This window comes from Myotis myotis, unplaced genomic scaffold (genome assembly GCF_014108235.1).
Source record: "Myotis myotis isolate mMyoMyo1 unplaced genomic scaffold, mMyoMyo1.p scaffold_m19_p_6, whole genome shotgun sequence".
NCBI classification, from domain to species: Eukaryota; Metazoa; Chordata; class Mammalia; order Chiroptera; family Vespertilionidae; genus Myotis; species Myotis myotis.
Window position 1 is genome coordinate 85,849,804 of NW_023416368.1, and position 16,766 is coordinate 85,866,569.

General features: G+C 44.8%; 1 protein-coding gene across 1 annotated transcript; it reads left to right on the top strand.

Annotated features, from left to right (window-relative positions):
- The first annotated feature begins 822 nt into the window (after window positions 1-822).
- LOC118659318 (zinc finger protein 136-like) lies at window positions 823-16,501 on the top strand. The gene is made up of 5 exons (XM_036315600.1): window positions 823-962; window positions 6,125-6,161; window positions 14,335-14,461; window positions 14,661-14,733; window positions 15,508-16,501. The coding sequence occupies exons 1-5, from the start codon at window positions 838-840 to the stop codon at window positions 16,493-16,495; spliced, it is 1,350 nt and encodes a 449-aa protein (XP_036171493.1). The 5' UTR covers window positions 823-837; the 3' UTR covers window positions 16,496-16,501.
- The last annotated feature ends 265 nt before the right edge of the window (window positions 16,502-16,766 follow it).

Genomic DNA, 16,766 nt, shown 5'->3' on the forward strand with positions numbered 1-16,766 from the left:
TTTCCTCTCTCCATTGAGGTCACCTGTGGTTCTGTGGTTCTGCCCTCAGGCTGCCTGTGTCAGGTGGCCTCCAAGTTCTTCTGTGTCCCAGGCTCGATGGGTTATTGCTGCAGTTTGGGTGGGGATGTTTGTCTCAGATGATACTAAAGGTGAGCATTTCCTCAGGGACTGGAGAGAGGCAATGGTCAGAGCCAGGAATCTGTGCATACTCTATGGAGAGGCTGCCTGGCAGGGAGTGCTTCCATGTCCAGAACATTTTTTTAAAAATATATTTTATTTATTTTTTACAGAGAGGAAGGGAGAGGGATAGAGGGCCAGAAACATCGATCAGCTGCCTCTTGCACAGCCCCTACTGGGGATATGCCCTCAACCAAGGTACATGCCTTTGACGGGAATCGAACCTGGGACCCTTCAGTCCGCAGGAAGACGCTCTATCCATTGAGCCAAACCAGGTAGGGCGGGAACATTTTCTAAAGTTAACCATTCTAAATACTCAGAACTCATTCCTGTCCTCTCTCCCGGAAAGATGGCTTGTTTTTGGTTTCAGTGCTCTTTATTGGAACCTTTTTTTACAAATGTCAGACTCCAGGTGTCAACAAAGATGAAAATGGAGCCAGATTCATTAGGTGCCTTTTAAGTGTGTGTGTTTGCAAGGAAGGACCACTGCTCCCTGGGGACTCTCAGCGCTGCCTCTCAGTGCAAACGTCCCTGGACAGGAGATCTGGCTGCTTTGGGCTCAGGCCTGTGCACCTCAGGCGCTAGGGGGCGTGTGGTGCACAGTGTCTGTCATCTGAGCTGGGCGCCGGGTGGGCGGGGCTACGCTCTGCAACCACCCGGATGTTCCTTTCCCTTCAGACGCCCTGGGGTCGCATCTTCCTTGTTCTGTCCTCATCTGTCCGTCTGCGATCTGTAAGGTGGTGGGAGCTGCAGGCGGGACTCGGGAGGCCCAGGAACCAGAAATGGTGAGTGTGCGGCCGGGCGCGGGGACGGGGAGGAGGCGCGGGTGGAGCCGCCGTGGCGGGACCGTCTCTCCACGGTCAGGTCCGGAGCCCGCGGACCCGAGGCGCCGGGGGCTCCGCTGAAACTGCAGGCCCCTCGGGCTCGCAGGGTGGGGCCCAGCCGGGACCCGGGCGTCCAGTGTGTCCCCGCGGCAGGGCCTTGGGCTGCGGAGCGCGTCTGGGCAGCTCTGCACCCTCATCCCCGCGGCTCCGCAGTCGGTGCGGGGACCACGGGGAGGGTCATGGGGACAATGGTGACTCGGTCCCCGCGGTTCGTGCACGGGAGGAGCTGTGGTCTGTGGGGCCCCCTGTCCCTCCTTTCTCCCCAGAAGGACCCCGTTTTCTCCTGAGTTTTGATGTTTGTGGAGCAGGCTCTCAAGTCCACCCCCTGTCCCCCAGGCCTAGCTCTGCAGCAAATGCCTGCATTTCCAGTCTCTCCCCGGAATCCTAACCGCCATCTTCCTTCTCTGAATCACAGCATCTTATCAGCTATTTGTTTTGTGCTGCTTTCAAACGGTTAAAAACAAAATTCAACTGAATAAATTGGAAGGTCTAATTGGCTTGATTCCCATTCACGAATCTGAATGGGCAGCATCCCATCTAGGAAATAGAATCTGAGGAGCTGTTCACAATGGAAGGCGTTTACAACAGGCAGAAAGGAAGCGTCATTAAGAGGTTGAATAGTATCTCAGGCAGGGTCACCCTTCCTCAGGGGAAGGAACAGCAGGAGTCTTTAGACGGATTAGTGTTAAACAGCAACTTGCAGATTGATGGGGTTAGATTAGAATTTTAGTCCTGGGAGAGGTGAAACTGCAGTTACCTACAGTCCTGCACCCCTGAACCTGGGGAGGACATCTGGAGGCAGTTTTGTTGTTTTCAGTTCTCTTACAAACCTGCAGGGTGTAGCCTGCTACACACCTAGGCCATATGGCGTAGCCTGTGGGTCCTAGGCAACAAACCTGTGCAACATGCTACTGTACTGAATGCTGTAGGCAATTGTAATGCAATGGTAGGAAGCATTTATGAAAAGGTGCAGTAAAAATGTGGTGTGCAAGGTAGGAAATGGTACATCCGTGTGGGCACTGACCCTGAATGGGCTGCAGGACTGGAGGCTGCTCTGCGGGAGTCAGTGATCGGTGAGTGAATATGAAGGCCTAGGCTGTTAGTGTGCACGACTGTAGACTTTATCACACTGTACACTTAGACCAGGAAATTCACAAAAAAACAGATTCCTCAAGCCCAGGAGGCAATGATGCAATCAACAGGCACAGTCAACACCAGACCTGTGAGGCTGCTGCCCGCATAAAACAGCATACTGCTTCACAGGAAAGTTTTCTGTCACTAAGTAGAAAGCACACAAAGATAAAGAGGATAGTATAGAAAATGCATAAACCAGTTTCTCATCATCAAGTATTCTATGTAGTGACCGTAACTGTGTGTGCTGGACTTTCATAGGACTGGCCGCATAGGGAGCTTGTTTACACCAGCATCACTATAAACTGCATGGTCCTATGATGTTATGGTGGGTATGACATCACTAGGTGATCAGAATTTTTCAAACCCATCATAATCTTTTTTTTTTTTTAATATATTTTATTGATTTTTTTACAGAGAAGAAGGGAGAGAGATAGAGAGTTAGAAACATCGATGAGAGAGAAACATCAATCAGCTGCCTCCTGCACATCTCCTATTGGGGATGTGCCCGCAACCCAGGTACATGCCCTTGACCGGAATCGAACCTGGGACCTTTCAGTCCGCAGGCCGACGCTCTATCCACTGAGCCAAACCGGTTTCGGCCCATCATAATCTTTTTTAAAAATACTCCAAGATACCCTGACCGGTTTGGCTCAGTGGATAGAGCGTCGGCCTGCGGACTCAAGGGTCCAAGGTTCGATTCCAGTCAAGGGCATGTACCTTGGTTGCGGGCACATCCCCAGTAGGGAGTGTGCATGAAGCAGCTGAATCGATGTTTCTCTCTCATCGATATTTCTAGCTCTCTATTCCTCTCCTTCTCCCTTCCTCTCTGTAAAAAAATCAATAAAATATATTTTTTAAAAAAATACTCCAAGATATGTTTTCATTGATTTTAGGAAGAGGGGGGGGGGGGGGAAGAGAGAAATGAACATTGATGTGAGAGAAACATCAAATGGTTGCCTCTCATACCCCCCCCCCCCCCCCCCCCCCCCCCCAGAGATCAAACCTGCAACCCAGGCAATGTGCCCTGACCTGGGATCAAAACTGCAACCTTTTGTTGTATGAAATAATACTCCAACCAACTGAGCCACTCAATTGGGGCCAAATCCATTATAATCTTATGGGACCACCATCCTATATGTGGTCAGTTGTTGACCATAGGTTCATGACTGTACTGGTTTTGATGGTGTGACTTATACAAGTGATCCATTGTGGGCCTGCTGTCTCTTATTGATTGATCGATTGTATATTTTTTATTGTTGATAGTATTATAGATATCTCCCATTCCCCCCCCCCCCATACTCCCCTGCTCCCATTCCCTACCCACCCACCCACAGGTCTTCACTACCCTATTGCCTGTGTCCATGGGCTATGCATATAAGTATATTAGAGGCCTGGTGCATGAAATTCGTGCACTTGGGGGTCCCTCAGCCCAGCCTGCACCCCCTCGCCGTCCAGGAGCCCTCGGGGGATGTCCGACTGACACGAGGAGTGCACCTAAGCCAGCAGTTGGTCATCCTTAGCACTGCCACGGAGGGAGGAGACGCTCCCGCCCCTGCCGCTGTGCTCACCAGCTGTGAACCTGGCTTCTGGCTGAGCGGCACCCCCTCTGTGGGAGCACACTGACCACCAGGGGACAGCTCCTGCATTGAGTGTCTGCCCCCTGGTGGTCAGTGTGCGACATAGTTCTGCCATTCAGTTGATTTGCATATTAGCCTTTTATTTTATAGTATAGGATAAGTTCTTTGGTTTATCTCTTCTTGACCCTCCAACCCCACATTGAGGTATGTCAGTCTGTTCCATACCTCCATGCTTTGGGTGTTTTTTATTTGTCAATTCATTTTGTTCATTAGATTCCACAAATAAGTGAGATTATGTGATATTTGTCTTTCTCAGATTGGTTTATTTCACTTAGCAGGTCCATCCATGCTGTCCCATAGGGTAAGAGATCCCACTTTTAGAGAGAGAGGAAGGGAGAGAAACATGGATGTGAGAGCAGAACATCAATTGGCTGCCTCCTGCACACTCCTTATCAGGTATCAAGTGTGCAACCCAAGCATGCACCCTGACAGGCAATCAAACCAGCAACCTTTCAGTGCATGGGAAGACACTCAGCCAACTGAGCAACACTACCCATAGCCTGTTCTCTCTTTTTCTTTTTTAAAAAAAAATTTTGTTGAGAGTATTACAGATGTCCAGTTTCTTATCCCATACTGCCCGCCTCCACCCGGTTCCCCCTGCCCCAGGCCTTCACCACCCTATTGTCTGTGTCCACAGGTACGATCTTTAATTAATCTTCCCACCTCCACTCCACCCTTCTCTCTGAGATTCTTTTTTTTTTAAATATATTTTATTGATTTTTTACAGAGAGGAAGGGAAAGAGATAGAGAGTTAGAAACATCGATGAGAGAGAAACATCGATCAGCTGCCTCCTGCACATCTCCTACTGGGGATGTGCCCGCAACCCAGGTACATGCCCCTGACCGGAATCGAACCTGGGACCCTTCATTCCGCAAGCCGACGCTCTATCCACTGAGCCAAACCGGTTTCGGCCCCTCTGAGATTCTTTAGTCTATTCCAGGGGTGGGCAAACTTTTTGATTCGAGGGCCACAATGGGTTCTTAAACTGGACCGGAGGGCCGGAACAAAAGCATGGATGGAGTGTTTGTGTGAACTAATATAAATTCAAAGTAAACATCATTACATAAAAGGGTACGGTCTTTTTTTTTTTTAGTTTTATTCATTTCAAGTGGGCTGGATCCGGCCCGCGGGCCGTAGTTTGCCCACAGCTGGTCTATTCCATGCTTTCATGCATCTGGTTCTATTTTATTCATCCAGTTTACTTTGTTCATTTATTTTGATTTTTAGATTCAATTGTTGGTAGATATGTATTTATTGCCATTTCATTGTCTCCTCCTTTTCTCTCTTCTTAAAGAAGACCCTTCAACGTTTCATGTAATACTGGTTTGGCGGTGATGAGCTCCGTTAGCTTTTTCTTGCTTGTGAAGCTCTTTATCGGACCCTCACTTCTAAATGAGAGCTTTGCTGGGGAGAGTCATCTTGGTTGTAGGTCCTTACTATTCATCATTTTGAATATTTCTTGCCACTCCCTTCTGGCTGCAAAGTTTCTGTTGAGAAATCACCTGCCAGTCATATGGGTGCTACCCTGTAGGTAACTAACTGCTTTTCTCTTTCAGCTTTTAAGATTCTCTCTTTGTCTTTAGCCCTTGGCATTTTAATTATGATGTGTCTTGGTGTGAGCCTCCTTGGATTCTTCTTGTTTGGGACCCTGTGCTTCCTGGACTTGTAGGGGAAGTTTTCTGTCATTAGGTAGGGGAAGTTTTTTGTTATTCCTTCTTCAAATAGGTTTTCAATAGCTAGCTCTCTCTCTTCTCCTTCTGGCACCCCCATAATACAGATGTTGGTATGCTTGAAGTTTTCCCAGAGGCTCCTTACACTGTCTTCATATTTTTGGGTTCTTTTTTCTTTTTGCTGTCCTGTTTGGGTGTATTTCAGTTAGTGTATGCTTAATTTCTGACTGGTCATTTTTCATATCTTTGACATTCTCACTAAGATCCTTAAAAATCTCATGAAGATCCTTGAGTAACCTCATAACCATGGTTTTGAACTCTGTATCCAGTAGTTTGATTGCTTCCATTTCTTTCACTTGTGATGTTTCTTTGTCTCTACATTTTGGCTGCTTGCTTCCCTGTGTTTGTTTCTATGTACTAGGTGAAGGGGATTTATCAGGGTAGGGCAAACAGTATGCTCCAGACTGAAGGAGACTCAGATATGGCTGCCAGTCAGCCCTGCCAAAGGGGAGGTCCCAGCACAGAAACAGTGACCCCTGCCAGCACCCCGTTTGGTAGAGAGCTGCCCCCAAGTTCCTGCCCTGATGCCGGATAACCCAGTTCTTCCCCATGTGTGTCTAGGTCCCCCAGCACTGGAGCTCAGAAGAAGCAGGACCGTGTAAGTTTGTGCATGGGCCCTTTAAGAGGAACACCTGGGATTCCACCAACCTCCATGTCACTCAGCCACAATCCCCACTGGTTTTTACAGCCTTTAGTTGTGGGGACTTCTCTTCCCAGCTCTGGAACCCTGGGCTGGGGGTCTGGTGTGGGGCTGCGACCCCTTGCTCCTCACGTGCGGCCTCTGCAGAGATGATCTCCTTCCTGATTAAAACGATGGCACACGTGTGTGTCAGATCAGCTCATTCCACGCCTCCACCCCTCCTACTTGTCTCAATGTGCTTTCTTCTTTACTCTCTAGTTGTAGGACTTCCATTCAGCCAGCTTTCAGGTGGTTCTGAATGATGGCTGTTCTGTATTTTAGTTGTAATTTTGATGTGGTTGTGGGAGATGGCGAGTACCAGCATTTACCTATGCCGCCATCTTGGTTCTCCCTGTTCTCTCCTTTTTAATAAAACAGACTTAATATTTTTTTAAAAAACAATTTTTTAACGTATTTTATTGATTTTTTACAGAGAGGAAGGGAGAGGGATAGAGAGTTAGAAACATCAATGAGAGAGAAACATCGATCAGCTGCCTCCTGCACACCTCCTACTGGGGATGTGCCCGCAACCAAGGTACATGCCCTTGACCGGAATCGAACCTGGGACCTTTCAGTCCGCAGGCCAATGCTCTATCCACTGAGCCAAACTGGTTAGGGCCAGACTTAATATTTTAATTGTTTATCATTTCCCACAGTCAATGAATGGCTATGTTTAAAACGTTTATTGTATGTGTGTGGATATTTTACATGAGAACAGTAGCTGGTAACTACCTGGACCTACTTGCATAAAGTCTTTGTGCCTCTCTTTCGAGAACCTTTCCTGGGCACAGACATCCTATGGGAAGCCCTTTGAGTGGAGGTTCCTCTTGGGTAACCTTTCCACGTGTCCTGGGTCAGTGCTGCCTCACCCTGAGTTTGTCACCTTTAAACGTTTATTCATTTTATGCTAGTCTGGGGTTTATAATGAATAAAAATGTATTTCATCACTGCAACTTGAAACACAGTATAAAATGTTTTTAAATATGCTAGAGACAAGTGGCTTTAGGAGAAATAAAATATTCATTGTTACATCTCATGTATTAAAGTCTTGTTCCCTAGCCAGTTTGGTTCAGTGGGTAGAGCATGGGCCTGTGGACTGAAGAGTCTTGGTTTTGATTCTGGACCAGGGCACATACCTCGGTTGCAGGCTCAAACACTGGCCTTGGTGGGGCGCATGCAAGAGGCAAGCAATTGATAGTATTTCTCTCACTTCAATGTTTCCCTCTCCCTGTCTCTTCCTCTCCCTTCCACTCTCTCTAAAAATCAATGGAAAAATATCCTTGGGTGAGGATTAATAAAAAAGAAATAATAAAGTCTTGTTTCTCTTTTCCTTTTGAGTGTGGGTAGGAATAGTAAAAGGGCTATTCTTTTATTTTGAGTGAGTCAAATGGATTTTCAGGGCTTAGAACAGATGTATAGAAGTATGATTAATAGTTTATAAAATGCCCAGCCAGTGTAGCTTGTGACCAGGAGGTCACAGTTTGATTCCTGGTCAGGGCATATATCTGGGTTTCAGGGTCGAGCCCCAGTAGGGGGCATGCAGGAGGCAACCAGTCGATGGTTCTCTCTCATCACTGATATTTCTCTCTCTTTTTCCCTCTCCCTTCCTCTCTCTGAAATCAATACAAACATTTTTTTTATGATGAAAAATACATTTATTTTTTAATGTATACATGTACACTGATAGTCCGACAGAAAACTTTATGACTCCGTTTGATATTATCAGTGGCAAACATTTTTCAAAAATAGTTTATAAAACACAGTCTTGCCCTGGCTACTGTGACTCAGTTGGCTAAGCATTGCCCCATGCACCAAAAGTTTGGGGGTTCCATTCCCAGTTGTGGTGTTTATGGGAAGAAACTGATCAGTGTTTCTCTGTCACATTGATGTTTCTCTCTCTCCCTTCCCCTTCCTTTCTCTCTGAAAAAAATCAAAAACATTTTTAAAAATCTTGCCATCCTATATAATAAAAGGCTGATATGCAAATTGTCCCCTCGGGAATTCAACTGACCAGGAGTTTGACCGCTCACTATGACATGCACTGACCACCAGGGAGAGGTGCGGAATGAAGGAAGGCCCCGGCCAGCAGCTAGGGGAAGGAAGGCCGTAGCCATCAGATGGGGGAAGGAAGGCCCCAGCTGGCAGTGGGGGTGAGGAAGGCCCCAATCGGCCTAAATCAGCCCTGACTGCCGGCCAGGCCTAGGGACCCTACCCTGCATGAATTTCGTGCACCGGGCCTCTAGTGGAAACAGTAAACAATGAACTTTTTTTTTTTTTTTTTTTTTTTGGCAATGCAATAGATATTTGTGGATTTTCTTGTTGAGCTAGAAAAGTGTCTTACAATTTTTTTCTCTCCTTGACACATAAACACTGGTGGAGTATTTTTAAAAATATATTGTTGGTTTTTTTAAATTTATCTGCATTGTTGAAAGTATCATTGATGTCCCCCTTGTTATTTTATTATTTACTAGAGGCCTGGTACACGAAATTCGTGCACTTGCGCGGGGGGGGGGGGCTCTCAGCCCAGCCTGAGCCCTCTCGCAGTTCAGGACCCCCAGGGGGTCCTTAGCACTGCCACAGAGGTGGGAGAGGCTATGGCTGCACTCAACCAGCCGTGAGCCCAGCTTCTGGCTGAGCGGCTCTCCCCCTGTGAGAGTGCACTGACCACCAGGGGGCATCTCCTGCATTGAGTATCTGCCCCCTGGTGGTCAGTGCATGTCATAGCGACCATCTGCCCCCTGATGGTCAGTGTGTGTCATAGTGACCAGTTGTTTCACTGTTCAGTTGATTTGCATATTAGCCTTTTATTATATAGGATTTCAGAGAGAGAGGGAGAGGGAAAGAGAAAAAAACATCAATGATGAGAGAGAATCATTGATTGGCTGCCTCTTCCATGCCCCCTACTGGGGATGGAGCCCGCAACCCAGCATGTGTCCTGACCAGGAATCAAACCGTGACTTCCTGGTTCATGGGTTGACACTCAGCTACTGAGCCACACCTGCCAGGCTAAATACCGTGTTTAAATGACTTTGCTAGATCGTTGGAACACTGGCAATGTGTCATTTAAAATATCAGTGGTGGCCCAGAGCAATGTCATGGGGAGCAGAGGCCTAAGGCCAGTTACTTAAAGCTCAGGAAGGTTCCCACCCCAGGCCTCCAAAGGGAAGTAGTTGAAGGCCCCTGATTTTTTCTGGGGAGCCTCTCCCTTCAGGTGTCCTACCTGCTCAGACCCACCATGGAAGAAGCCTCTACTGTGAGAAGCTACAGCCCTGGGAAGCTGGGGAAGCAAGTGGACTTGAGGGAGGGTATGATGCCCCTTCTGAGGTTTTAGTTATGGTTCCCTGGGGCCTTTTTCTAGACAGATTGGATTTTGTATCCACAGTGTAATTGCACTGAGTGTATGTAATTTGTGTACATTGAGAAAGTCTGGGAAAGTCAGGGGTCTTTGTCTCGGGTTAGGGATTGTCACTTTGGGAGTTCATTTGGGTCAGAACCTTACACTGAATCCAGCAGTGTTTTCTCACTATGAGCTGAAGCCTGAGAGAGGGAGCAGTTTCGTTATTCCCTGGGAAGAGAAGCTCCCAGAGTTCATTCTGTGGGTTGCTCAGGTGTCCTTCCACCCCTCCCCCAGTGACTATCCCACTGTTTTCAGACAAAGTGGAAGGTCCTCTTCCCCACTGGCTGCTGCCAGGAGTTGAGTTCTTATGATATCTCAAGAAAAATAACTTTCTGAGACTCATGGGGAGAACAAGTGATTTTTTTTTATTTTATTGATTTTTTACAGAGAGGAAGGGAAAGAGATAGAGAGTTAGAAACATCCATGAGAGAGAAACATCCATCAGCTACCTCCTGCACACCCCCTACTGGGGATGCGCCCGCAACCAAGGTACATGCCCTTGACCGGAATCGAACCTGGGACTCTTCAGTCCACAGGCCAACGCTCTAGCCACTGAGCCAAACTGGTCAGGGCTCTATCTGGGTTTCTAAAGTCCCATCTCCCTTAATCCAGTCATAGAAGAAGTGTAGCTTGGGTTTCAGTAAAGCTAGAAGCAAAGCCACTATCCAGAGTTTCCATTCCATGTTGCAGCTGGATCCAGTACAGCATTAGGCTAGCTGCAGTCCACTAGTCCATTGTGGGTGAGGGTCCACATGGCTGTGGGCCACATAGGAGAATGCCAGAGAGCACGCTCCAAGCAACAGGAGCCCCAGGGGTCCTGAAGTTACAAGAGAGGGAATTTCTCTGTTCAGGGATGTTCAGGGGATTAAATATCCCAAATCTTCATGTGCTTGCAGTGGCCATGCCCATTCTGGCCAATGACCTTTGTTCCCAGGTAAGACTGACAGACAAGTACCTTTCCTATTTCACCCCAACTTTACTGGGTATGCATCTATCTTCCCTTTGTCCAGTCCCCTTTCCTCAGGATATGCCTATAATGCCTGGCCTTCCCTTCGTATTATTAATAACAATGGTTATTACAACAGTATCATTCCCCCCCCCCCAACCCTCCCACCCCCGAGAGAAAAGGAACCTCTTTGTAATCTTACAAAGCAAAAATGGACTAAGGTCTCCATCTCTTGTAACTGCATACTGCTGTGAAGGGACATAGTCCTGCCTATCCCAAGGCTCAAAGGTTCTCCCTGTCTGACCAGGAAGGAAGTAGCTAAAGAGACAGCGAATCTTCATGTAGGGATTCTGTAAAGTCCAGGTCATTCTGGTGTCCCTGGGAGGTGACATAGGCAATGTCTAGGAGGGTGGTTCATTGGACAAGCTGGCATTCTTGTTCTGTTCTAGAAATGACAGACTTGACAAGAAGGTTAACAGGCACAATTCAAAAGTGAGGAGACTAAAACATCTAGTGACAGGTAAGAGCCCGTGTGGTAAAGGGAAAGATTAACTTACAGTGTCCCCAGTTAGGTTGGGGGAATAACTTCTTCCCTGGAGGCAGGTGTGTCGCACCTGTCGGAAACTTTTGTCCATCATACATAACACATTGCGGACGGATCCTGAGAATTCTCGTGTTTCTGTTCTAAGGCTTGAGGCCAATCACGAGAACTCTTTAAAAAGATATTAGCTTGTAAGAATATGTAATAAATAACTTAAAAATGCAATGGGTATTTAATTTTAAAGCGTGCCTTTAACATTTATGTAAAACATTTTTTGTACTCGTTCAATATAAACTTACCTGGCCACTGGGTAAAGCTAGCAATAAAACTACTGGTCCGCAATGAGTTAACTCACATTAAGCTAAGGGAAATCTTCTAAGATTTACCTAGTGAGAAACTATGAGCCTTTTCTGTCTGAACCCTTTGGACAGAAAAGGGAACGTAGTTTCTAGTGAAGCCGATAGACTGTCCATACTTCATTGACTCAGCTATGAGTCCAAACCATTGACTCTTATTTTCAGGACGCAGTGATTCAGATGGCTTCTAAGAGAGGCCTATATTGTGTGAGCAAGTAATCAGGTAAATAAGGACATGGGCATACATTCTATGAAAATAGAAGAACACAAAACACAGCGTTAATGCATACAGCAAATCTAAACTAAGTGAAAAGATTTCCAGATACAAGGCTTCTGCTGGGATTAAATCACACCATGACAGTCTGATAGACTGTCTGAAGGTAAAACATCTCTGGTGATGTCATCAGGGCTGAGGCCTGTATGGCAGTGGTCGGCAAACCGCAGCTCACAAGCCACATGCGGCTCTTTGGCCCCTTGAGTGTGGCTCTTCCACAAAATACCACGTGCGGGCGCGCACGTACAGTGTGATTGAAACTTCGTGGCCCATGTGCAGAAGTCGGTTTTCGGCCTGGGCAACTCTATTTTGAAAAAGTGGTGTTAGAAGTAGTGAGGGTTATCGGACGGTCAGGCGAGGGGAGACGGTCAGGCGAGGGGAGACGTGGCGCAGGCGGGGGAGGCGCGCATGATTCATGCACGAGTTGAGTGAGCCAGTCAGTCAGCAGTCTCATTGTGCAGTGGTTAGTGCTAGTCGCATCCACAAATCGTGCGCAGGTGACAAAAGTACCTACTCGAGCCGTAACCGGTTTGGCTCAGTGGATAGAGCGTCGGCCTGAGGACTGAAGGGTCTCAGGTTCGATTCTGGTCAAGGGCATGTACCTTGGTTGCGGGCACATCCCCAGTGGGGGGTGTGCAGGAGGCAGCTAATCAATGTTTCCCTCTCATTGATGTTTCTAACTCTATCTCTCTCCCTTCCTCTCTATAAAACATCAATAATATATATATATATATATATATATAATATATAATATATATATATATTTTAAAAAAAAAAGTACCTACTCAAAGCAGTTACCTGTATTTTTCCAACCGGCTGCAAATCCTACAGGTATTTTTGTCATCAATTTAAGAATTGTAATTATTTTGTGTTGGTGACTTTATTATTATTTTAGCAAAGGCCAGCTTAGGAGTACCCTAATTAAGTTAATAACAATGTACCTACCTATATAGTTTAAGTTTAAAAAATTCGGCTCTCAAAAGAAATTTCAATCGTTGTACTGTTGATATTTGCTCTGTTGACTAATGAGTTTGCCGACCACTGATGTATGGCATACGCAAACATAGCCTTAAAAACAATACTTTGAAGACAGTTCATTGCATTGGAGTCCAATATTCCCAATTGTGATGTCCACTGAAACACAATTTTTCTCCCTAAGATTACTCTCATTTTCAAAGAGATTGCATTAAGTCCCGTTTTAGTTTGGCCTGATTGTTTGAATAAGCACAACAAGAATAGCAACTGATCAAATCAATAACATGGGCTCTTTCAAATTTGCTTTGCTTGATTTTTCACAAGGAATCTTTAAATCAGCGGTTCTCAACCTGTGGGTCGTGACCCCTTTGGTGGTCAAACGACCCTTTCACAGGGGTCACCTAAGACCATCCTGCGTATCAGATATTTACATTACGATTCATAACAGTAGCAACATTACAGTTATGAAGTAGCAACGAAAATAATTTTATGGTTGGGTCACAACATGAGGAACTGTATTTAAAGGGCCAGAAGGTTGAGAACCACTGCTTTAAATTGACCTTTAGTGAGCAGTCAGCCCCTCAGGAGGAGAAGTCAAGCCACAGTTGGCATTAGGCTGAGCCTGAAATACCTGTAGGTTTGGGTCAAGTCCTCAAGTCCTTGATGTCCACGAAGGTGTCTTGAGGTTCCTTCCCTGCCATCTTTCAGGAAAATAACCTTCATACTTTACCTGGAAAGACTGTGATGAACCACATGACCAAGCAAGGTATTAGGCCATTTCTCCATGTGACTTTTGATTGACCGATCAGCTTCAAGAGTCAGTCTCAATTCCTTAAGGCTTTCTGGTGACATCCAGAATCCAGGCATGTCTCTCTTGGACATGGCATTCCAAAGTCTTGGTTAATAGGGCCACATAGTTTGGAACTGGTCTTATTGGATTAATGCGAAGAAATGTACTGCCATGACTCACTCATTAAGAATTGCCAAAATCTGGAGGGATCAGGTAGGGAGGAAAAAAGGTAAAAGTAAGCAATTAGCATTCCCTAAATTGGCAAACACATTTTAGCCTGGCCAGCATGGCTCAGTGGTTGAGTGTCAGCCTATGAACCAGGAGGTCCTGTTTCAATTCCTGGTCAGGGCATATGCCCATTTGCAGGCTCAATGCCCAGTGCAGGAGGCAGCCAATCAATGATTCTATCTCATCATTGATGTTTCTATCTCTCCCTCCCCTTTCCTCTCTAAAATCAATACAAATATATATTAAAATACAAATAAATAAATAAATAAATATATTTTTTTAAAAAGATGAGTTTTCTCACAGGAATTGAGGTACTTAATATAGGAATATTATGTTATTTCAATTTTTTCAAAGTGATCTTTACTCTGACAGTAGAGAGTAATGAAGACTTTAAGTGATCACAATAAAATATCAATAAATTCCATGTGTTCATGAGGAATTGAGTGTGGCTAATAAATAATAGTCTGACAAGCAAGTCATAGAATGAATGTTGGGGACATCGTGTCCTATGTGAACTTCTTATGAACTATGTATAGATCCCTAGTGCTGTCTAACTCACCCATATACATATGTGGGATGTTTTAGGACTCAGTGGCCTTTGAGGATGTTAATGTGGAGTTCACCATGGAGGAGTGGGCTTTCCTGGATCCGACCCAGAAGAAACTCTACACAGATGTGATGCTGGAAACCTTCTGGAACCTGGCATCAGTAGGTAGTGATGACAACTTCTTATTTATTTAGTCAATTAGAAAATTATGTTGCTTGCTCATCAGTGCTGCTTTAGGAACTGAAATGTGGAAAGGGAATACATTAATAATTAAACTAGGCATGATCACAGCTCATCATGAACCTAAAGTCTAACCATTTTTTATACTAGTATTTTTAATAATTTATGATGCTTTTTTTTCTAGCATGTATTTTAGAAGAAAAATGTGAAGATCATGACAGTGAAGATCAGTATGAACATCATGAAATGAATCTTAGGTGAGTCACACTGACATGAGAAAGCAATGTTCCACAAGATAATCTTAATATATGATCAAATATTCCCAGTCAAGGGCAGATACCTGGGTTGCAGGTTCAATCCCTGGCCCTAGTCAGGGTATTTGCGGGAGGCAACCATCGATGGCTCTCTCTCACATCTATCTTTCCTCTCTCTCTTCCTCCTTTCCTCCCTCTTCCTCCCTACCTTCCACTCTCTCTAAAAATGAATGGGGAAAAAAATCCTTTGGTGAGGAATAATAATAATAATAATAATAATAAATAATAATAATAGATACACATGGGCCCTTGTGGGGTGGCTCAGTTGATTGTAGCATCATCCAGTATACCAAAAGGTTGCAGGTTTGATTCCCATTCAGGGCACATACCTAGGTTGCAGGTTTGATCCCTGGTAGGGGCACATACAGGAGGCAACCAATTGATGTTTCTTTCTCACATTGATCTCTCTCTCTCTCTCTCTCTCTCTCTCTCTCTCTCTCTCATCTCAATAAACATATATTCTTTCGGGTAAGGATTTTTTAAAAAGTACATTAGGAACACTATTCAAAACATCATTAATGACTATGACTATTTTCATAATATCTATGATTGAGTCCACCTTCAAGGCTTTTAGTATATCCACGCTCAAACAACCTGAATGTGCAGAAACCCCATACTTTCCTTAAAAATGGTAAAAATGTCACTGTCATACTAGTAATAAATATAACATCATTGATAAGCAAAGTATTAATAACATGCTTTTGGTTTTTACGGCAGTCATTTGGTGGAGAGCCTCTGTAAATGGAAGGATGGGAGTCAATTCAGAGAAACCTTCAGACAGATTCCACATGATAATGAAAGGAAGAAAACTCCTACTGAAATACAAGTACCCACGTCCAGGTTGTGTAGACAAGTCTTCATGCATTATTTATCCTTTAATAACCTCGTGAGCTCTGACACTGGACCCCAACTATACCAGTGTGAGGAATATGAAGAGAAGCCTTATAAATGTAAGGAATGTGGGAAAGCTTTCAAGCATCTCCGATATATTAATGTACATGAAAAGAAACACAGTAGAGAAAGGCCCTATGAATGTACAAAATGTGGTAAAACCTACAGGTATTTAAGTAACTTATGTCGACATGCAAGAACTCATACTCAGGAGAAATTCTATGAGTGTAAGAAGTGTGGGAAAGCCTGGAGTTCTCTCCTCATATTTCAAAGACACATGATCAAGCACACTAGAGATGGACCTTTTAAATGTAAGGAGTGTGGGAAAGAATTCCGATGTCCAAGAAACTTTCGACATCATGAAATGATACACAATGGAGAAAGGCCCTATGAATGTAAGGAATGTGATAAAGCCTTCAGTTCTCTCAAATATCTTAAAAATCACACAAGGACTCATGATGGAAAGAAGCCTTATGAATGTAAGGAATGTGGTAAAGCTTTCCGTTACCCCACTTCCCTTAGAAATCATGAAATAGCTCATACTGGGGAGAAACCCTATGAGTGTAAGCAATGTGGGAAAGCCTTCAGTCGTCTCAGTTACTTTCAAGTTCATGAAAAAACTCATAGTGAAGAGAAACCATTTGAGTGTAAACAATGTGGCAAAGCTTTCCGTTCTCTCAAGTCCTCTCGAGTACACGAAAGAACACACAGTGGAGAAAAACCCTACGAATGTACAGAATGTGGTAAAATCTTCGGTTACTCAAGTAGTTTACATAAACATTTGAAAACACACTCTAGAGATAAACCCTGTTAATGTAAAGAATGTGTGAGAGCCTTATTTATCTTTCAGCTGTGCAATCACATAGGATGCTCCAGATTGGGGATGGGCCCTAGAAATGTCAGGAGTGTTAGAAAGCATTCATTTCTTCCAGTGTATTCTAAAGGATGAAAGAACTCACACTGAAGAGAGGCCTTGTCAGTATAAACATTGTAGAAAAGCCTTGGGTTGCCCTAGTTCTTTACAAAATCATACCCAAGAATAAGTGTATGAATATAAGGAGTGTGGGAGAGCCTTTCTTGGACAT

Coding starts and splice junctions, on each gene's coding strand:
- LOC118659318 (XM_036315600.1), top strand. CDS start 838: ATGTTCCTTTCCCTTCAGACGCCCTGGGGTCGCATCTTCCTTGTTCTG. Junction 963..6,124: donor AGGCCCAGGAACCAGAAATG/GTGAGTGTGCGG, acceptor ATGTGTGTCTAG/GTCCCCCAGCACTGGAGCTC. Junction 14,462..14,660: donor CTGGAACCTGGCATCAGTAG/GTAGTGATGACA, acceptor TTTTTTTTCTAG/CATGTATTTTAGAAGAAAAA.